The following is a 22,463-nucleotide window of genomic DNA, read 5'->3' on the forward strand; positions in this document are numbered from 1 at the left end:
AGCCCAAAATCCCGCAGCCGCCTCTTCACTGTAGGTGTTGACACTGGTGTTTTGCGGGTACTATTCAATGAAGATGCCAGTTGGGGACCTGTGAGGCGTCTGTTTCTCAAACTAGAGACTCTAATGTGCTTATCTTCTTGCTCAGTTGTGTAACGCGGCCTCCCACTTCTTTTTCTACTCTGGTTAGAGCCTGTTTGTGCTGTCCTCTGAAGGGAGTAGTACACACCGTTGTAGGAAATCTTCAATTTTTTGGCAATTTCTCGCATGGAATAGCCTTCATTTCTAAGAACAAGAATAGACTGTCGAGTTTCAGATGAAAGTTCTCTTTTTCTGGCCATTTTGAGCGTTTAATTGACCCCACAAATGTGATGCTCCAGAAACACAATCTGCTCAAAGCAAGGTCAGTTTTGTAGCTTCTGTAGCTATAGTGTATCTATATAACTTTCTGATACTAGTTGATTAGAAAGAAAAAGCTTTTCGCTGGACAACCCCTTTTATGAGTCCATCAAATAAACCAATAAAGAGGGGGGGGATCTTAATTAGTCACCACTTTAACAAATATAGTAACTTCTTAGAGTGTCCAGCCACAGACTTTCCCCTTTATGGTGCGTTCACACCTACAGGATCTGCAGCTGATTTTCTGCAGCAGATTTCATTTAAATAACTGAACACAGCATCAAATCTGCTGCAGATCTGCTGCAGATCTGCTGCAGATCCTGTAGGTGTGAACGCACCCTTAGAAGATATTGAGGAATCGTGTTTGTTTTCTGTCCCCTCTAATTTTGTAAATGATGCAGCATGGAGTACTTGATGATTGATTGTTTGCGTTTGTTCTGTACCACTCTTCTTCCCTTCATTGTAAAAATCTTGATTGATACATATAAACTGTGGTCAAGAAAGTTTGGGATTTAAAGTGTGAGATGGTGCACCAGGAGGAAGTGATTTTAGCAATATGTGGTTATCTCTTTCTTGGCAATTGCCAAGAATTGATCCTTGCTATTTGTGGCGATGAGATGATTTCCTAAGAACGTTACCACGGACATTACTTCTCCCTCGGCTCTCTCATGAAATTCCATGAAATGAAAATTACTCCTCGACAGTTCTCTTGATCATTTAGCAGGAGGTTGGATCTGCTGTACCACCTCAGTTGGTTTTCAAGTATTTTGGTGCACTAGTGAAATGGCATGAACTGTGTCACCCGGGGCCTCCTTTAGAGGCATTCCAGCACAGTAGTTGTGAAATTATCTCTATATCCAGTCCCTCGGAGAAGGTAACAATGTTAGGAGCTGCCATGTGATGGTTGAGTAGTATAATACCAGTGCAGGTCTATGTATTTACAGTCCACCACAGGTCCCTGTCTTATAAGCAGAGCCCCTGCTATCAGAGCTGAAGACCAGGTTCATGTGTATTCATAGCAAATGACAGAGCAGAGGGCAGGTCTGTGCCCATTGAGTGTCATAGTGGCAGTCACTTCTGGCTTTATAGAATAATTGACAACTTACGTTGTAGTCAGCACCACGGTCCTAATGATGTTAGTCCCACAGACTATTAGTCAATTGGTTAGCACGAAGAGAATCCTTTAGACTCCAAGGCATATACATTTAAATGGGTAAACTCCACAATACTCTTCAGCTTTGATTAAAATCCAAAACTTTAATTCGTATTCCTCATAAAATTTCCAACACATTTCGGGCCCAAGTTGTCCTTAGTCATGGCTCTTATTCAGGGCCGGACTGGGACTTAAAATCAGCCCTGGCAATCAAACCCCAGCAGCCCACATACCATATCATGGATAGCCGTGTAAAATATGCGATGTAGCAAATTCTGCTTTATTTAGCCGTTAAAGGGAACCTGTGGGGTCTATACCAGGTACACAGCTGTAGATCCCAGCGTACAGATAAGGGACTGGATCTTTAGTCCAGTGTAAACTTCTATAATCATTATTTTCATTACCAGCTGAAGTGTCACAGAGGTGGAGCCACAGCAGCACCTTCTGCCCCCGCCTGCTCTGACTGATGGACATATAGGGTGCTGCTGCTGCCGCTGCTGTTCTGAAACGTTAGTTAGTAATGAAAAGGACAATTATAAAAGTTTACACTGGACTAGAGTTCAGTGATATCTCCCTCACATCTGTCTGCTGAGATCTATAGCCCTAGACCTGGTATGGACCTCACAGATTCCCTTTAAAGGAGAAAAACATGGCCACTTTCTTCCAGAAACAGTGACATACTCTTTTTCAGTTTGTGTAAGGTATTGCAGCTCAGTTCCATTGAAGTGAATGGAGCCAAGCTGTAATACCACACACAGTCACAGGACAGGGTGGTGCTGTTTTTGGACAAAAGTTACTATATTTTTTAAATCTCTTTTATCCTGACTATATCTGCACTCCATATAATGGTGGTATAAGAAGTAAGGTTTTAATTATTAAAATGTGTCTGCTGGTTGTGATCTCTTGTGTAATCAAAGCTACATAATAAGCTGCTAGATAGCCATTTCCTACTGGGTATCTATCTATCTATCTATCTATCTATCTATCTATCTATCTATCTATCTCTACATTATCAGTAGGGCCCCAGGACAAGTTTTAGGATACATATTGGAAACATAGGTAAGAATTTTCTGTGCATGATACTCTCATAGTTAATAACACCAGTAAGCAAATATCAACACACTGTACACGTTACTGCCATACTGTTACTAAGCAAACCCACCAATATTGCCAATACTACCAGTATATAAGTAACAAATAATATCACCACACCATGAGCACGGCCATTACCACCACATAATGACTAATACCACTACACTGTGACTGAATACAATCCACTATATGCAACACTTATATTACCAATAATACCAGAATACACAGGACGAGAAATACCATACCATACCTACCCTCACCATACAGTGACTGGATAATACCACTATACCATCACACCATGCCCACTACTCCCACCATAGTGTGACTGGACAATACCACAATACTGTCATCAAATAATAGCCACTATATAAAGACCAATATTCTACCACAGCAGTGACCATAGAACACAGGTGTCACACTCCGGCCCTCCAGCTGTTAGAACACTACAAATCCCAGCATGCCTGGACAGCTAAAGCATGTTGGGAATTGTAGTTTTGCAACACCTGGAGGGCTTGAGTTTGACACCCCGATATAGAGGTAGATCCCAGCTGTGTAAAGGTTCTGCAGACTTTGTAAGTGATAGTAGTGCAGTTACATCATGTGACTCACAGTAGGCGTCTTCTCTGCATGAAGAGACGTCCACTTTTCCTTTTCTTCTCCATCTGGCTCCGGCCATCATGAAGGCTTCTCTGGCCAGGACTCCTCTCCACGGGATCTGCCAGACAGACATTTTAGGCTTCATGCTCCAGCAACATCCTCATCTATACATCCCCCCCCATATAGAATAGCCCCCCCTGCATCCCCCATATATAATAGCCCCCCTGCATCCCCCCATATAGAATAGCCCCCCTGCATCCCCCCCATATAGAATAGCCCCCCTGCATCCCCCCCATATAGAATAGCCCCCCTGCATCCCCCCCATATAGAATAGCCCCCCTGCATCCCCCCATATAGAATAGCCCCCCTGCATCCCCCCCATATAGAATAGCCCCCCTGCATCCCCCATATAGAATAGCCCCCCTGCATCCCCCAATATAGAATAGCCCCCCTCCATCCCCCATATAGAATAGCCCCCCTGCATCCCCCCATATAGAATAGCCCCCCCTGCTGTACATCCCCCATATAGAATAGCCCCCCTGCTGTACATTTTCCCATATAGAATAGCCCCCCTGCATCCCCCTCCCATATAGAATAGCCCCCCTGCATCCCCCATATAGAATAGCCCCCCTGCATCCCCCTCCCATATAGAATAGCCCCCCTGCATCCCCCATATAGAATAGCCCCCCTGCTGTACATCCCTCCATATAGAATAGCCCCCCTGCTGTACATCCCCCCATATAGAATAGCCCCCCTGCATCCCCCCATAGAGAATAGCCCCCCTGCATCCCCCCATAGAGAATAGCCCCCCTGCATCCCCTCATAGAGAATAGCCCCCCTGCATCCCCCCATATAGAATAGCCCCCCTGCATCCCCTCATAGAGAATAGCCCCACTGCACCCCCCATATAGAATAGCCCCCCTGTAAAGCCCCAGACAGACAGCCACCACCCCCCTGCATCACAGCATAAAAAATAGCCGCCCTGCATCCCCTCATAGAGAATAGCCCCCCCTGCACCCCCCATATAGAATAGCCCCCCCTGCACCCCCCATATAGAATAGCCCCCCTGCACCCCCCATATAGAATAGCCCCCCTGCACCCCCCATATAGAATAGCCCCCCTGCATCCCCCCATATAGAATAGCCCCACTGCATCCCCCCATATAGAATATCCCCCCTGCATCCCCCCATAGAGAATAGCCCCCCATGCACCCCTCATAGAGAATAGCCCCCCTGCATCCCCTCATAGAGAATAGCCCCCCTGCATCCCCTCATAGAGAATAGCCCCCCTGCATCCCCTCATATAGAATAGCCCCACTGCATCCCCCCATATAGAATATCCCCCCTGCATCCCCCCATAGAGAATAGCCCCCCTGCATCCCCTCATAGAGAATAGCCCCCCTGCATCCCCTCAGAGAATAGCCCCCCTGCATCCCCCCATATAGAATAGCCCCCCTGCATCCCCTCATAGAGAATAGCCCCCCTGCATCCCCCCATAGAGAATAGCCCCCCTGCATCCCCCCATATAGAATAGCCCCCCTGTGGAGACCCCCCCATATAGAATAGCCCCCCTGCATCCCCCCATATAGAATAGCCCCCCTGCATCCCCCCCATATAGAATAGCCCCCCTGCATCCCCCCCATAGAGAATAGCCCCCCTGCATCCCCCCATAGAGAATAGCCCCCCTGCATCCCCCCATAGAGAATAGCCCCCCTGCATCCCCCCATAGAGAATAGCCCCCCTGCATCCCCCATATAGAATAGCCCCCCTGCATCCCCCATATAGAATAGCCCCCCTGCATCCCCCATATAGAATAGCCCCCCTGCATCCCCCATATAGAATAGCCCCCCTGCATCCCCCCATATAGAATAGCCCCCCTGCAACCCCCATATAGAATAGCCCCCCTGTAAAGCCCCAGACAGACAGCCACCCCCCCCCCCCTGTATCACCGCATAAATAATAGCCCCCCTGCATCCCCTCATAGAGAATAGCCTCTGTAAAGCCCCAGACAGCCATCCCCCCATATAGAATAGCCCCCCTGTGGAGACCCCCCCATATGGCCACATGTGAAGGGGTTAAAAAAAAAAAAAAAGAAGAACATTCTCACCTCACCTCGCTCCCAGCAGCTTCTTCCTCCTGGTCCCGGATCTTCAGTCTGCAGCTTCTTCTCTATGCTGCAGCGCGGCGGCGGCGTCTCTCCTCACAGGCCCTCAGCGGCGCGTCAGGGAAGTGACGTCACCGCTGGGGGCCTGGCAGAGGTGCCTGCAGACGTGCCTGCGCGCGGCACGTCTGCGACCCCGGGCCGGCCCTGACAACTTTCAGCCGCGAAAACCGGCCCGGGGGGGGGGGGGCACATGCCACAGGAGTGACTGGCAGGGCCAGGGGCCAATTATGGCTCCCTGGCTCTGTCAGTCAGAGCCCGGCCACTGCAGACTGTGAGCGTTCATCTTGAACGCTCACAGTTAAAGGGCCAGGGCACCGGCCCTCTGCAGAGGCTGAATGAATAGCGCAGCGGCCGGCTGCGCTATTCTTGCAGCTTTTGCTGAGGGCCGGTGCACATGGGGGGCAGGACCGGCGGCCCCCGGACTGGTAATCCTGGCAGCCCAGCGGGCATTTGCCCGCTTTGCCAGATTACCAATCCGGGCCTGCTCTTATTGCAGATAATACATTCCAAGGAATCTGTGAGAAGACCTAAACCAGCATGTATTTCTTCAATACACCAGTGTCTTCAGTATGTAATGAAGAAATATATGCCGGGTTATGTCTTCTCAGAAATTCCTTTGGAATGTATTGATTTTCTGTGATATGAGGTTAAGGACCACTTGGGTCTGAAACGCGTTGGCAACTGTATTTTTATTTATTTTAATCAAAGCTGAAGAGTATTGTGGAGTTTATCCATTTAAATGTATATACTTCTGTCTTTAGGCCATCAGTGGATTCTCTGGGGGAGCAGAGCTGTAGTTAGTGCTGTGGGAGGCAGTTCAGTTGCTAGCTTCCTCTTTAAGGCTGACGAGCAACAATTGCTGTAGGTTAGAAGTGGTGGTGGAATGACACATCTGATGTCCAGTTTAAAGGATTGCTTTTGGAAATGTGCAAAAGAGGGTTATTACACTAATTTCAGGTTTGCCACGCTCCATTTTACCAAGGTTTAATATTTTTCTACCCTCTTGAAATAGAGGCCACAGTTCTCTTGTTCTCAATTTTCTCTTATTTTTTCAGGACGTCAAATGGTGACACATTAGACTTGGTGGAGGAGTCATTAGATGTTAACCTCTTAAACAATGCAATCCGCCTCAAAATTGTCAACTGTTCCATTCTGCCCGGTGGCGTCCATGTGTGTGAGACACAGAGTAACGTGATCATCTTAATCCTGACAAATCAGACTGTTCACAGACTGGTCCTTCCTCACCCCTCAAGCCTATATAGAAGTGTAAGTATGACACCTCCTACTGTGACTTCTACATTGGCATCACTGTATAAAGGCAGAGGGCCAAGTGTTGGCTTCTATAATGATGTTCTTCAGCAGCTGAGACAGTGCTGTATGATGTACACAGCTACTGTGGTTTTTTTGAATGTCTAAGCTGTCATTTTGGAAAACATCACATAGACATGTTCACAGAATAGGCTTACAGTAGTTGATACCCATCGATCAGCTGTTTGGCACCAACACTAAAGTGAGAAGAGAGCTTGATGCAGTTGGCTGTTTCCAGTGTAGAAGTGAATAGGAGTCAAGGCTGCAGTACAACGGCACCGCCACTGCACAGAATGGTTGGATGCAGAGCACTTCAACTAATTTATTATGCGGGGGGCATACAGAGATAGGGGCACAGAACTAAGAGTTGCTGGGGTCCAGGGGCACAAAGCACCCATTAATGCAGTGAAGAGGCCACCTCTATATTTGTAATCAGTTCGGGTTTTGCTCACTTTGACCCCCACTTAAGTGTTAGTAAGTAGGTTGTTGTTTACCCCATAGAACTCTGTTAGATTCATGGTACATAAGCATTAAAAAACCAACCCCGGCTGACAGATGTAAAAGCTGCTCTGTGAAAACTTACTTCTGAGTTTATATGTAGGAATGTCAGTCCTTGCCATGTGTGGAACTTTAGGTAAATTCTTATTGATTCGGCATGCTGGATGATCAGGCTTTCTAGCCATAAAGTGAGGGATTTATGGGTATGCTGAGTGAGCAGAGTGAAAATCCCTGCTGTCTGCCAGGTTTTGTTCACATCAGTCCAAGTGTACTTTGCATTCATCCACAAATGAATGTGATCTGCCAGTTGATTGTTCACTTTTCCTATGGGACGTTTCCCCTTCCCCAAGCATCCTACCTGAGTTGGGTCCCTGTTTCTGTGCTGGAACACAGGCATTGACCTTATGTCTTACATGTATATACCAGTACAAGTTGCTCCTTTAATGCTCCTTGTGCAGATTTGTTGCATTCAGCTTACACAGATGTTAATATATACTCTCTCCTGGCCTGGTTTTAGGAGGTTATTACAGAAAGTCAGATGCAGTCCATATTTACTGATGTTGGGAAGATGAACTACAGCGACCCTGCGAACAGTTATGTAATTCCACAGCCTGGACGTTCTCAGAGCTCCACCGCCACCGCAGCCTGGCTGAGCAGTGAGGGCGAGACCCTCTTTGCTTTCCCTTCCATTTCTGGTGGGATCCTTGTTGTTAAGATGCCGCCCTGTGGTATTGCAGGTATGTAAGAAAGTGGGCCATGCTTCTCTTTATGTGCATCAGTACATTTTTATGCGTTTTGACTAATCATATTGCTGTTCCCTTAGGAGTGGTGACTGTGGTGGAGCTGAAGCAAATGTCAGTCAGGAGACTGTTAAAGGGGTTTATACCAACAGCTATAAGGTTGGCATCATTCACTATTACTAAAATTGCGCCAAGCTAATTCACATGCCTGTTATTATGTTTGCCATAGGAGAGCGACAGCGGGTAGAAAGTTGTCTATTTAGATGTAGCTTTATAAGCAAAGTTAATCCCCTCCACTTGTAAGCAATGATTGTAACCTCCTCCACCACAGTATTGTCATCTCTGCCTCTCACATTATAGGGGTTATCCAGCGCTACAAAAACATGGCCACTTTTCCCCCTACTGTTGTCTCCAGTTCAGGTGTGGTTTGCAATTAATCTCCATTTACTTCAATGGAACTGAGTTTCTAAACCCCACCCAAACTGGAGATAACAGTAGGGGAAAGTGGCCATGTTTTTGTAGCGCTGGATAACCCCTTTAATGCATGTCAGTCATAGTGGTGCAGGAGGTTACAAGAGGCCCAAGAGGTATTGCCAACAGTTGAATGAGTTGAACGTTGCTGGGCTTTTGTAGCCCAGCAGAAAGGTGTGTGGTAAATCCTTACCTTATGGTACTATGGAATGTTGAACCAAGTATTGTATATAATAATTGAAAAAGAATTTAGGAATATGTTAGTGTTTATTTTTACTCTTGTAGAGGAGATCAGGAACCTGCACATCTTCCTGTGAGTCTTGCTGTTCACTGCCTTGAAAATGACGCTTTCATATTTGCATTATGTCAGGACCATAAACTCCGCATGTGGTCTTACAAGGTACGTGTCTCCTGTAACATTCATTTTATAAGGCCTCATCCACACATCAGTTTTCTTTTGTCGGTAAATCAGGATCCTGATTTACGGAGAGACCCATTGATTTTTATGTGGTCATCCTTACATCTGTTTTTGACTACTGATCCATCCTGCAGTAGGACCTGCACTTATACCTGCACTTATACGGTCCATTTTTGTGGAACGGAGGCTCCAGTAGAAGTTAATGGGTCTGTTTTTAATGACTAAGGAGGCTTTATGGTAATTTTTTACACTCCTATATGTTTTTGACAAACCACAAACACTGATAGAAAACTGATGGTTTCTCCTGAACATCTCTGATCCTGATTTCTGAGGTCCCAGAAGGAACTCTGATGTGTGAATGATGCTTAAATGCAAGAGGATGTAGAAAACCACTACTATTCTTTTACCTCTTCTAAAATTTCAGGATCAGACGTGCCTTATGGAATCTGATATGCTGGAGTTTGTGCCAGTCAGTAAAGAAATGCGCCAGATCCCAGGAATTGGGCACAAGTTAAGACTGGCACACTCAACAACTATAGGACTGTATCTTGGGTTGTACTTGCACTCACCCCGACAAGGGCAGGTATGTACATTTTGTGGAATAAATTTGTAGTGACAATAATACCATTGGATGATGGGATGAATGAGATTTGCTCTCTCTGACTTTTCTTTCAAATAAAGTGAATAAAGGCTTAATCCCTTCTGTGTACAATTCTGCAGGAATAAAATGGAGTGATTAGATATACCCTGTAGATGTAGCTGAATATTTTTTTGTTGTCTTGCAGTTTTGTGTGTTCCAGCTGGTAACTGCGGATAGCAACTGCTACAGCTTGGACCATGTCTCTTCCCTATTCTCAAACCAGGTTAGTAAGCCATGATTTTTCAGCAGTTATGATGCTTTTATCTTCTTTGGTTTACAAGCGGACTCGCCTCCAAAAGACTGAAAACAGTCTCTTTTGTGCCACCTATAGGTAGCTACCTTGTAAGTGTCTAACTAGCCCTGAAAATTATTAGGAATATGAAATTCCTAGATGTCAATCTATAGGTAGTTACCCTGTCAGTGTTGGTTGATCACTGTCTCCATAACACAGAGCAAATTTGGCCTGTTCAGCCTATAATCCCCCTGTGTAATAGGGTCCTAAGACTCCATGAACCAGCTGTACCTTCCAAGAGCTGCTTTGCTTTACAAACTTAAATTCAGTTGTCTTTAATTTTTTTTTTGTTTGTTTTATTTTATGTATTTTTATTGTTTTAGGGAAGTTTGGTGGATTTTATGTTTACCCTGACGACCACAGACATTTGGGCGTTATGGCTAGATGAGGAGGGCCAAGCCATTGTCAAACACATTAATTTTGAACAGTGAGTACATTTAGATATTTTTTTTCTTATGGCTAAAAGAGGATGTCCTCCGTCTGTATGCCTTGCTTGGATCCCACCCTATATTAGGAGAGCCAACCTGCTGCAAAGAGTGACTCCTGCCCTGCTAGACTCTGCATCACCATATGTTACATAGCTGTGCTATTTATTTGAATAAAGGCTGTTTAACCCCTTAGCGACCCATGACGTATCTGATACGTCATGGTGCCGCTCGTGGTGTTTAGAGCGGGGACCCGCCGGGACCGCGCTCTGAACGGCGCTGATCCCGGCTGACACGTGCAGCCGGGCAGTGCCTCTATTAGCCGGCGCAGGTCCCGTTGCCGCATCGGCTAATTAAGCCTCTAAGTGCAGCTGTCAAACCTGACAGCTGCACTTAGAGGCACTGCGCCGCACGTCCCTGGTGTCTAGTGGGACGGATCTCCCCCCCACGATGCGATCGCGGGGGGGAGATCCGTTCTTCTGCCCGTGCCGGGCCTCAGCGTCGGAATGACGCTGATCCCGGCTCGACAATAGATTGCTATGGCCTGCAGCAGGCCATAGTAATCTATGACCGATCTAATCGATCTTTGCTGTGTATATACACAGCATTGATCTCTATGAGAGATCAGTGCTGTCTATATACAAGTCCCCCAGGGGGGCTTCTAGTTACAGTAAAAAAAAAAAAAAAAAAAGTGTTTTTATTAATAAAAAATCCCCTCCCCTAATAAAAGTCCAAATCACCCCCCTTTTCCCATTTTATAAATATAAATAAATAAATAAACATATTTAGTATCGCCGCGCGCGTAATCGCCCGAACTATTAATTAATCACATTCCTGATCTCGCACGGTAAATGGCGTCAGCGCAAAAAAATTCCAAAGGGCAAAATTGCGCATTTTTGGTCGCATCAAATCCAGAAAAAATGTAATAAAAAACGATCAAAAAGTCGTATATGCGCAATCAAGGTACCGATAGAAAGAACACATCATGGCGCAAAAACTGACACCTCACACAGCCCCATAGACCAAAGGATAAAAGCGCTATAAGCCTGGGAATGGAGCAATTTTAAGGAACGTATATTTGTTAACAACGGTTTGAATTTTTTACAGGCCATCCGATACAATATAAGTTATACATGTTATATATCATAGTAATCGTAACGACTTGAGGAACATGCATAACAAGTCAGTTTTACCATAGGACGGACGGCGTAAATGCAAAACTCCCCGAAATCAAAACAAATTCGGTTTTTTTTCAATTTGACAGCGCAAATGATTTTTTTCCGGTTTCGCAGCATATGTTATGGAAAAATAATGCCTGTCATTGCAAAGTACAATTGGTTTCGCAAAAAATAAGCGCTCATATACGTCTCTAGGTGAAAAAATGCAAGCGCTATGGACTTTTAAACTTAGGCTACGTTCACACAGAGCAAAAGGAGCGGATTACGCAAGGAAATATTTCCGCCTGAAATCAACTGACGCTGAATTCCGAGCAGAATATAAGCAGAATGCAAGCAGAATCCCTGCGTATTCTGCTAGGAAAGTGTTCAGCTCGTAATTAGCTCTTGACAAATTCAGCGCGGAATACTCGAGGAATCCGCGCTGAATCCGCATGCATTCAGCGCTGAAATTCAGCGAGTATTTGGTGAGTAAACTAGACTATACCAGAACATATACTAGAATCCTCCTCCCCCCCCCTTTTCCCCATTTCCGCGCTGATTCAGCGAGTAATTTCCGCTTGTATTACGCTTGTATTCCGCGCTGAATCCGCGCTGAAACAGAAAATCAGAGCCCCATTGATTTGTATAGGCTTCCGCTAGCGGAAGAATGAACATGTTCATTCTTCTGGCGGAAAGCGGATTAGTTCAGTGCGGAAATTCCACTGTGTGAACTGCAGAGCAGAATTTCCACTCAACACAATGGAAATTAGCTCTGCACCTATTTTAACGGCTGAAATTTCAGCGCTGATTCAGCGCAGAAATTCAGCTGCTTTTGCTCAGTGGGAACGAGCCCTTAAAATGGAATAAGCAAAAGCGCAAAAACGAAAATAGGCTTTGACCTTAAGGGGTTAAAGGACAAGTGCCATGAAAAACTTTTTCCCAGTAATTGAAGCACATAACAAAGTTATATAACTCTGTAATGTGCTTCAATCACCTATCTGCCTCCCTTCCTTGCCTTTTCCCCCATCCACCAGGAAGTGTCCTGACTCACATAGACCTGATTACTGTCGTCACCGTCACCAAGCTCTTCTCTCAGCTCCTTCTCCTGTTACACTAGCCTCCCCCTCCCCTGCCTTGTCAGGTGACAGGCTTGCTCAGCTCCCTTTGGCTGAACAACTGCAAGCCATCACTTGTCACATCTCACTTGCTTATCTTCCCCCAGACTGACTCCGCCACATAGGCAGCTCCCCCCTCCCCTCATACCCTCTCTCCTGCTGCCGTGGACTCAGTGAAGGAGTCATGTCACTAGAGAAGATAAGCTGAGCAAGCAGAGTCACCTGACAAGGAGGGGGAGGGGGAGGCTGGTGTAACAGGACCTAGAGCAGCTGATGACTCATCCTCACAAGAAGGAGCTGCCTGGTGACGGTGACGACAGTAATCAGGTCTGTGTGAGTCAGGACACTTCCTGGTGGGGGGTGGAGGGGGGAAAAGACAGGGAAGGGAGGCAGATAGGTGATTGAAGCACATTACAGAGTTATATAACTTTGTTATGTGCTTCAATTACTGGGAAAAAGTTTTTCATGGCACTTGTCCTTTAAGGCTAGAGTTACTTGGTTATTACATAGCATTCAAGGGGTATTTCAGCAAAAACATTTTTTCTTTCAAATTAACTGGTGCCTATGGGTCCTATTCCACGGGCCGAGGAGGGCCCGATCAACGATGTAAACGAGCGGCAATCTGCTAGATCGCCGCTAGTTTACTGGGCCTATTCCACGGCCTGATGATCGTTGAGCGAGGGCTGCAAGGACATCGTTACCGATGTCCTTGCAGCAGCATACATTACCTGTCAGGTCGTCTTCTCTGCGCTATCTTCATCCCCGGGTCCCGCGCGCTCTATCTTCCGAATGGCCGGTCAGCTGACAGGCCACACTCAGCCAATCACAGGCCGCGGCGGTCCCGGCCTGTGATTGGCTAAGCGCTCCGTCAGCTGACCGGCCATTCTGAAGATAGAGCGTGCGGGACCCGGGGAGGAAGACAGCTTAGAGAAGAAGCCCTGACAGGTAATGTATGATGCTGCACTTCTCAAATCGTCGGTCGCCCGCCGCGCACTGCTATTCAACCGTAGCGATGCGCGGTGGGGAAACGATGATTTTAGGTCTGGCCCTAAATGAACGATCAGCCGATGACACGATCATCGGTTGATCGTTCTCTCTATTTCACCGAACTATAATCGTCCGAATCGGGCCAAATGGGGCCGATTCGGCCGATTATCGTTACTGTGGAATAGGGCCCTTAGATTTGAAATTTACTTCTATTAAAAAAAAAAAAAATCTCATGTCTTCCAGTACTTAGCAGCTGCTGTATGTCCTACACCAGGGCGGATTAACTTTACCATAGGCCCCGGGCTGTTCACCAAACCTGGGCCCCCCCCCCTCCCCACTGTAACTATGGTAGCACTAGCGTGATGTTCATAAAATGGGATAGATGTCATGTTGCTCAAAATTGTGGTAAAGAAGCAAATTTTTACAAATCATGGCAGAACTGAAGCCAAGAGACAATACACCACTGAAATTCTAAGTCCTTTTGGGAAGCCATAGCCCCCCAGTAGCTCTGGGCCCCTTGCTACCGCCCGAAACGGACCTATTATAATCCGCTACTGGTCCTACAGGATGTGCTATTCTTTCCAGTCTGGAGAGCAGGAGAGGTTTTTATGGGAATTTACTACTTCTCTGGACAGAATTGACCAACAGGACATACAGCAGCTGATAAGTACTGGGATACTTAAGATTTTTTATTTTTTTTAATAGAAGTAGATTACCACCATTTTTTTTTCTTGCTGAGCTACCCCTTTTAAGTTCACAATGTTGCTCTGCTAAATCGCGACTGACATTAGTAAATGCGGTCACATTACAATTGTTAGAAAACTGGATTTCACTCATTATCATTAAGTGTGATTTTAGCAGCAGTACAAGTCAATGACCCTCCCTAGATAGCAGCTGCCACTGTGTCCTTATTTGAAGGGAATCTATCAGGTCCCTACCAGGTGAAGCTGCAGACAGGTGTGGCACTTCAGCTTTTAAGGAAAATACTACAAGCAGATAACTGTGGCAGCTTCTGAGGAAAAATGCAGTTTTATAACTTTGCAAATGGTAATAAGCAAAGACAAAAGCATCACCTGTTTTATCTCCCTATCACCTATCTGCCTGTGTCTGCAGCTCTGTACCTGGTGCGGACCTGACAGATTCCCTTTAAGAAAGGGGTATGTCCAGATGAAATGGCCCCTTTAGAGGGAAATTTGAGTTGACATCTGAGATCTGCGGTCATTGTACTTGTCTATCGGATGTCTTGTCAATCACTTTGCTTTTATATAGTAATACAGTACTGTTTGTTTTCCAGTAACCAAGCTGGGCAGTGGAACCAAGTTTTCATTAATCAGTTGCCAGATGAAGAACTTAACATTGCGGATGAACAAGACCCAAGGGTTAGTTACTCATTAGTTTGTAGTTTATAGGCCCCATTTTCTTTTAATTTTGCACAGTAAATTTGTTGTGATTCTGTGGTAACCTAAGGCTGGTGATTCCGGCGCTCCCATAGACTTCTATGGGGGCGTCCGGGACGGAATAGGACATGTCCCTCTTTTTTCCGGATCTATTTTCCGGAACGGACACCCTTCCGGAAAAATCCGGAAGGGTGTCTGTGACCAATTAAAGTCTATGGGTCCAGAAATCTGGATAGTTTTTTTCGGACGTGTGAAGGAGGCCTAATACTTTGTTGTGTGAATATTTGAGACTCTTAAAAATGTTTCTGTGCAATGCTATTTGTTGTGCTTTACTAGTGATCTGAGAATGGTTTCAGATTCCTCACTCACCCTGATGTACACTTAGGACACTGTACATAGTTCATACTTGAGCCCTAGCTTTTATGTTAATTATATATTCAAACGTGGCACATTGTGCTTTGTTGCAGAAATCTTAGCAACTGTTCCATTTATGTAGATGGGGTTTGCAGAAAACCATGCACACTGAGGAAACCACCTCATTCAGATGAACAGATGTTTAGTCACCAATATTTCTGCAATGAATTGGCTGCTCTTCAGCTCACACTGAGTATACTGAGAAGCCTTCCTATCACATGTGTATTTCATGGTTGCATTATTTGTGTTCTGTTTTAATATTAGGAAACTTACCTTGAATATTTGTTTTCCCCGGGAAGATTTACCATTGCTGCTCTACTTAAAGCACTACAGGCAAGTCTGTTTTTAATATTTATTACCATTGTGAAGTTTTTGTATTGTTTTATTTACTAAGCATGTTCATGGTTGTAACTTTGTATGGGGGAAATGTAGTTTCCAAGTACTGGTTTTGGGGTTTGACTATTTGGGGTTATTTATGTGAATAGGGTAGGTTCTAGTGATGAGCGAATACTGTTCGATCGAATAGTAAGGTATTCAATCTTTAGAATATTATCGAATAGTTTGCCGAATATTCGATTAAATATTCGATAAGCGTTCAAATCTCCCAGCTTCCGGTTTTTACCTCCAAGTGGTCGAATAGATGTTTTTCAATAATTGAATACTTGTTCCCATTGACTTTAATGGAATTGAATATTCGGGAGATATTCGTACGAATATTCAAATATTTTACTATTCGCTCATCACTAGTAGGTTCCTTATACATTGAACAGACTATAGCGATTAAAGGGAATCTGTCACTGGGATTTATGCTGCCTTAAATGAGGGCATCGTAAACTAGTGACAATACAGAGCAGATTTGTGCCGCACTACTCCCCCCGCCCTCCAGCTGCTGACTGATAGCTGTCTGACTATACAGAGTATAGATAGCTGCCAATCAGTGGCTGGTGGGCAGTGTGTGCTGGTGCTCATAAATATCCAGTACTGCTGAGCCCACGCACATAATGTAGAGAACTAGTTATTGTCCTTGTTTTTCTGAAGTCACTAGCTTATGCTAATCTTAGCAGCTGCTATGCCATTACCCTGGTAGTTATGCCCCTGGACTGTGTGTAATGTGTATTTGTGTTATTTTAACAGCTTGAACGTATCCATCATGCCTTTCATATTGCTTTGATGTAATATTGTCTTTTTTCTGATATACTTTTGTTCTTTTACTTAAAAGATTTATCAAAGAGGCACTGGGAAGCTACAGGATCTGTCCTGGGAAGAAATGAAGAAAGAGGTCACTGTAATGGTAGAAAATGAGGTGAAGCTTTTGATGTATTTTTTCTCATTGTTTTCTTAAAGGGGTTATCTAGGCTTTCTTTCAGAAACAGCACCACTCTTCTGAGTTTGTGTGGTTTTAAAACTCTGTTCCATTGAAATGAATGGAGCTGAGTTGTAATTCCACGTAGAACCTAAGGATGTGCTGTTTTTGCAAGAAAGTAGCTGTGTTTTTTTTTAATCCTGAATAATTAGTGGATCCTTATTTTATTAAAAACAAAAAAAAAACAGATACAGGCTTGGTCTTAAACAAGTTAATTTTATTTACAACAAGCATCTAAACATTGTACTTTGCAGCTGCACAGTCATGTGACTGATTATGAGATGGACCAGGATGAGTTCCGCCAGTTACAAGTGGAATCATGGTCCAAGTTTTACACATGCTGCTTACAATACCAGGAGGAACTGTCTCGTCCGCTTGCATTGGTGGTGCATCCTTACTCCAGCATGGTCTGTCTACTCAGAAAGGTAAATCTCCAGTTGTTTTAGTGTTTACAGTATGCCTTGAAGGGTCAATAGGCCACAACTCAACACCTTTTATATAAAGCAGCTTCTAATGATCCTACCTAACTCATAGTCATGTAGATAAATGTGTATAGTCACTGTATGGTCAGGAAATCCACAGTATTATCTGCATGGACCATGTAGATTCTGCAGTGGAATGACATGCAGTGATATGCCATGAGATCTGCAGGGGAAAGATTTTTCAAAGTATTTACCATCCTTACAAATATGTCTGGTTTCCTGGATAATAGTCCACATTTCCTGGGCTTTAGAGGTTGTTGGCAGTAAAGGTATATAAGGTAGGATCATAGAGAGGCAGACATCTTTAAGGGCTACATAGCCATAATTCTTTTGAAGAACAATTGTGATCATGCTCTTTTCAGGATGATATGAGACAATATATCAAAATACTCTGCAGAGTGAGAAGTAAAGGAGGAGTTTTTACTCACCGTAAACTCTCTTTCTCGTAGTCTTCATTGGGGGACACAGACACCGTGGGTATAGGCTGCTGCCACTAGGAGGCTGACACTAAGAAAAAAACAAAACAAGTCGGCCCCTCCCAGCAGGCTATACCCGCCCACTGGCACTGAGCTAATTCAGTAGTGAAAAAGCAGTAGGAGGAGCCGAAACAACCATAAAGAAAAAAACAGTCCACACTCAAAATCTGAAAAAACACAGGCCAACAGGCAACCTTAATCAGACAACAGAGGGTGGGTGCTGTGTCCCCCAATGAAGACTACGAGAAAGAGAGTTTACGGTGAGTAAAAACTCCTCCTTTCTCGTGCGTCTTATTGGGGGACACAGACACCGTGGGACGTCCAAAAGCAGTCCCTTGGGTGGGAAGAGACAGAGTGGAGCTAAGAAGAGGAAGAAGCCACTGCTGCCTGCAAGACCATGCGGCCCAGACTTGCATCGGCCGATGCAAACGTGTCCACACGGTAAAACCTAGAAAAGGTGTGCAGTGAGGACCACGTGGCGGCCTTGCAGAGTTGAAGAGCTGAGGCCCCGTGACGAATGGCCCAGGAAGCCCCAACCGAACGAGTCGAGTGAGCTGCAATCCGGAACGGGGGCGACTTACCCTTACTCCGGTAAGCCTGAGCGATGGCGGAGCGGACCCAGCGGGCCAGGGTCGCCTTAGACGCTGCTGACCCCTTTCGAGGACCCTCAGGGATGACAAAGAGTGAGTCCGAGTGTCGAAGAGACTTCGTCCTGGAGAGATAGATGCGCAGGGCGCGAACCACATCCAGCTTGTGGAGCGAGCGCTCCCTTGGATGAGAGGGGGCCGGACAGAAAGAAGGAAGAACAATATCTTCGTTGAGGTGGAAAGGTGAAACCACCTTGGGCTGAAAAGAAGCCACGGGCCTAAGTACCGCCTTGTCCTGGTGCAACACCAGCAGGGGAGGACGGCAAGAAAGGGCTGCCAATTCCGAAATCCTCCGGACAGACGTAACCGCCACCAGGAAAGCCACCTTAAAGGACAAGATGGCCAAAGGCACCTCCCGGAGGGGCTCAAACGGAGGAGACTGCATAGCATCCAGGACGAGATTCAGATCCCACGGGGGAACTGGGTGCCGATAAGGAGGTGCAATGCGCGCCACTCCTTGGAGAAAAGTCCTGACTTGAGGAACTGACGCCAATGGTCTCTGGAAAAAAACTGAAAGGGCAGAAACCTGGCCCTTAAGAGAGCTCAGAGCTAAGCCTGCGTCCAGACCTGCCTGGAGGAAGGCCAGGAGTTGCGCCAGAGAAAAGGGAAGTGGAGGCGCAGAACAGGCCTCACAGTGCCGGAGGAAGGCCCTCCAACAACGATAATAAATCCTTGCCGATGCAGGCTTCCGGGCCCTGATCATGGTCCTAATGACCGCATCAGAGAAACCGCGTGATTTCAGAATCCAGGTTTCAACAGCCACGCCGTCAAACGTAGCGTGGCTAAACGCGGGTGGCAGAGCGGACCTTGAGTGAGAAGATCCGGCCGGTCTGGTAGACGCCAGGGGACGTCGGCGGCGAGGTTCACGAGATCCGTGTACCAGGCGCGCCGTGGCCAGTCCGGGGCCACGAGGATCACCGGAAGTCCTTCCGACTTTATCTTTCTCACCACCCGCGGCAGAAGCGGGAGAGGAGGAAGATGTAAGGGAGGCTGAACCGACGCCAGGGAATCACCAAGGCGTCCGAGGCCAGAGCCAGAGGGTCCCTCGTCCGGCAGACGAACTTCGGCAGTCTGTGGTTGAAGCGAGACGCCATCAAATCCACATCCGGTGTCCCCCACCTGCGACAGATCTGGGAGAACACCTCGGGATGCAGGGTCCATTCCCCTGGATCCACCCGTGCACGACTCAGATAGTCGGCCATCCAATTGTCCACACCCGGAATGTGAACAGCGGACAAGGCAAGCACGGTTTCCTCCGCCCAGGAGAGGATCAGCGCCACTTCCATCATGGCGGTCTTGCTGCGGGTCCCGCCCTGATGATTCACATAAGCCACTGCAGTGGCGTTGTCTGTCTGCACCCGAACGGGGAGACCGTGGAGCTGTGTCTGCCAGTGCAGAAGGGAGAGACGAATCGCCCGCAGCTCGAGGATGTTGATGGGGAGGCAAGCTTCCTTGGCCGACCAGGTTCCCTGAACCGTCAGGTCGTTCCAGACCCCTCCCCAGCCCCGCAGGCTGGCATCGGTGGTCACAATCTGCCAATGAACAGGAAGGAAGGAGCGCCCCAGGGAGAGGCTCGGAGACCGCAACCACCACTGAAGGTCTTGGCGGAGGCGAGCCGGTAGTTTCACCCTCCGATCTAGAGAGGGGAGTGACCTGTCCCACCGTGACAGCAGGAAGAGCTGCAGGGGGCGGGAATGAAACTGGGCAAAAGGGATCGCCTCCATAGACGCCACCATCTTCCCCAGAACCCTCATACAAAAACGTATGGACACAGGGCGGTGGCTGCAAAGAGCTCTGATATTGGCCTGAAGGGACTGCAACTTGTCCTCTGGAAGGAAAACGCGGGCCTGTACTGAATCCAAACGCATTCCCAGAAAAACGATGGACTGGGCAGGGACCAGGGAGGACTTGGAACGGTTGAGCAGCCAACCGAAGCGAGAGAGCGTATCCAGGGTGATATGGAGGCTCTCTAAATTCTGGTCCTTGGATGGAGCTTTGACGAGTATGTCGTCCAAGTAAGGGGTTACTGAGACACCTCGAGCCCGAAGAAGAGCCATGACAGCCGCCATGGTTTTCGTGAAAACCCGCGGCGCCGAAGCCAGGCCGAACGGGAGAGCCACGAACTGATAATGCTCTTCCCCTACTGCAAAACGCAGGAAACGTTGGTGAGGAGGATAAATCGGCACGTGAAGATACGCGTCCTGAATATCCACCGAAGAAAGGAACTCGCCTGGCTCCAGAGATGCGATCACAGAACCCAGGGACTCCATCCGGAAGTGAGATAGTCGGACGTGACGATTCAGACGCTTGAGGTCTAGAATCGGACGTACCGAACCGTCCTTCTTCGGAACCACGAATAGGTTCGAATAGAACCCGCGGAACCGTTGAAGAGCAGGAACGCGAACAATCACTCCCTTCGAGAGGAGCGAAGGGATGGCCTGGAAAAAACCGGCCGCCAGGGCAGGGGACCTGGGGGGACGAGAAAGGAAAAAACGATCGCGGGGAACGGAAATGAACTCGATCTTGTAGCCCTGTGAGATCAGTTCTCGCACCCAGGCGTCCTGAACATGAGCAAGCCAGACCTCCTGGAACAACAGGAGACGGCCGCCCACCTGAGGAGATCCGGGTGGGGGAAAACCTTCAGGAGGAGGAGGGCTTGGAGGTGCCAGGCTTAAAGGGGGGGCGGGAAGCGGCAGATCGCGCCTGCCAGGAAGAACGGTTTTTGGAGAAACCGGACCTTTTGTTCTGAGGAGCCGCAGTCTTCCCGGCGCGAGTCGACGGAAGCGACCGAAAGGAACGAAAGGAGCCTGGTTTGCGACGGGAATCCTGACGCTTGGGGCGTTGCTGGGGAAGATTGGTACTCTTCCCCCCTGTGGCATCAGAAATAATGTCATCCAGGCGTTTCCCAAAGAGACGAGAGCCCGCAAAAGGCAGACTGGTGAGAGACCGCTTGGAAGCGTTGTCAGCCCGCCACTCACGAAGCCACAAGGACCGGCGAATAGCTACAATATTGGCCGACGCAAAAGCCGAACAGGCTGCAGCGTCCAGAGAAGCCGAGCAGAGGTACTGAGCTGCGTCCTGAATCTGTTGGGCGAGGTCGGCCAAGTCCTCAGCCGATACGCCAGAAGTAATGCCGTCCTTCAGTTGCTTAGCCCACATTGAAATGGACTTAGACACCCAAGTGGAAGCAAGGGTGGGAAGGAGAGATGAGCCAGAGGCCTCAAAAGCTGACTTAGCTAAGGACTCGGTGCGTCTGTCAGTGGAATCCTTAAGGGACGACGCATTGTCCAGCGGAAGAGTCGTGACCTTGGTCAACCGAGAGATCGGAGGATCCACAGAAGGTGGACCTGACCAGCGAGACACGAGGTCCTCGGGGAAAGGGTAAAGGACCGACAAGTGTTTAGGCTTTGAGAAACGCTTGTCTGGGGACTTCCAAAATTTGGAAAACAGGTCATCAAACTCTTTGTGACTGGGAAAAGTGCTGCGGACACGGTGACCGCTTCTATGGAAAAACACCTCATCAGCAGGTGAGGGGTCCGGAGAATCCTTCAACTGGAAGGTATCGCGGACTGCGGCCACCAGGCTGTCCACAGTGGAAGCCGCGGGAGAAACATCCTCAGGATCCGAGTTGGAAACCGACTCAGAATCCGACAGATCTCCAGGCGAATGGGATCGCCTGTTAGGGGAGATATGAGTAGGGGCCAAACTAGTTCCAGGGGAGCCAGAGGAAGAGCGAGAAGAGGCACGGCGAGGACGCTTGTGGGAGCGGCTCCTGCCGGGCCGTACGCCACCGGCTGCCGGGCGTGATAGGGCGGGCGCTGAAGAAGAAGCAGACAGGCGGTCAAGGGCGGCCGCCACAGACTGAGACAACTGAGCCATCTGCGATACTGACTGGCAGAGAGAGCGCGCCCAGGCCGGGGCAGACTCCTCAGACTCCGGAGGGGGGTCCTGAGTAGGGGACATAGACGAACAGGACTGCATGGAACAAGCAGCGCAGATAGGCTGAGAGTGGCCGGAAGCAGATTTAGTGTTACAAGACGTACAGAAATAGTAGGTAACAGAGGAAGGAGGAGGATGCTGGCGGCGTGTGGATTCAGATCTTGAGTCAGACATAATGAAAAAAACTAAATATATATATACATATATTAGTAAGAAAAAACACAGCCAGCTAGTGTAATCCTACAGGTAGATAAATGCTGGAGCTGAGAAGAAACCAGACACCTGCAGAATGA

The 22,463-nt window shown here is 47.4% G+C and overlaps 1 protein-coding gene across 1 annotated transcript in view; it reads left to right on the plus strand.

Annotated features, from left to right (window-relative positions):
* The window catches only part of NUP160 (nucleoporin 160), a 54,046-nt gene that overhangs the window by 9,865 nt on the left and 21,718 nt on the right, over positions 1-22,463 (plus strand). Inside the window, exons 3-13 of the mRNA XM_069965818.1 lie at positions 6,457-6,667; positions 7,725-7,944; positions 8,031-8,106; positions 8,704-8,818; positions 9,261-9,419; positions 9,622-9,699; positions 10,092-10,195; positions 14,747-14,831; positions 15,528-15,596; positions 16,483-16,566; positions 16,881-17,051. Coding sequence (XP_069821919.1) covers positions 6,457-6,667; positions 7,725-7,944; positions 8,031-8,106; positions 8,704-8,818; positions 9,261-9,419; positions 9,622-9,699; positions 10,092-10,195; positions 14,747-14,831; positions 15,528-15,596; positions 16,483-16,566; positions 16,881-17,051 — 1,372 coding nt within the window. The remainder of the gene's footprint in view (positions 1-6,456; positions 6,668-7,724; positions 7,945-8,030; positions 8,107-8,703; positions 8,819-9,260; positions 9,420-9,621; positions 9,700-10,091; positions 10,196-14,746; positions 14,832-15,527; positions 15,597-16,482; positions 16,567-16,880; positions 17,052-22,463) is intronic.

The sequence above is a fragment of the Dendropsophus ebraccatus genome, chromosome 4 (genome assembly GCF_027789765.1).
Source record: "Dendropsophus ebraccatus isolate aDenEbr1 chromosome 4, aDenEbr1.pat, whole genome shotgun sequence".
In the NCBI taxonomy this organism is placed as follows: domain Eukaryota; kingdom Metazoa; phylum Chordata; class Amphibia; order Anura; family Hylidae; genus Dendropsophus; species Dendropsophus ebraccatus.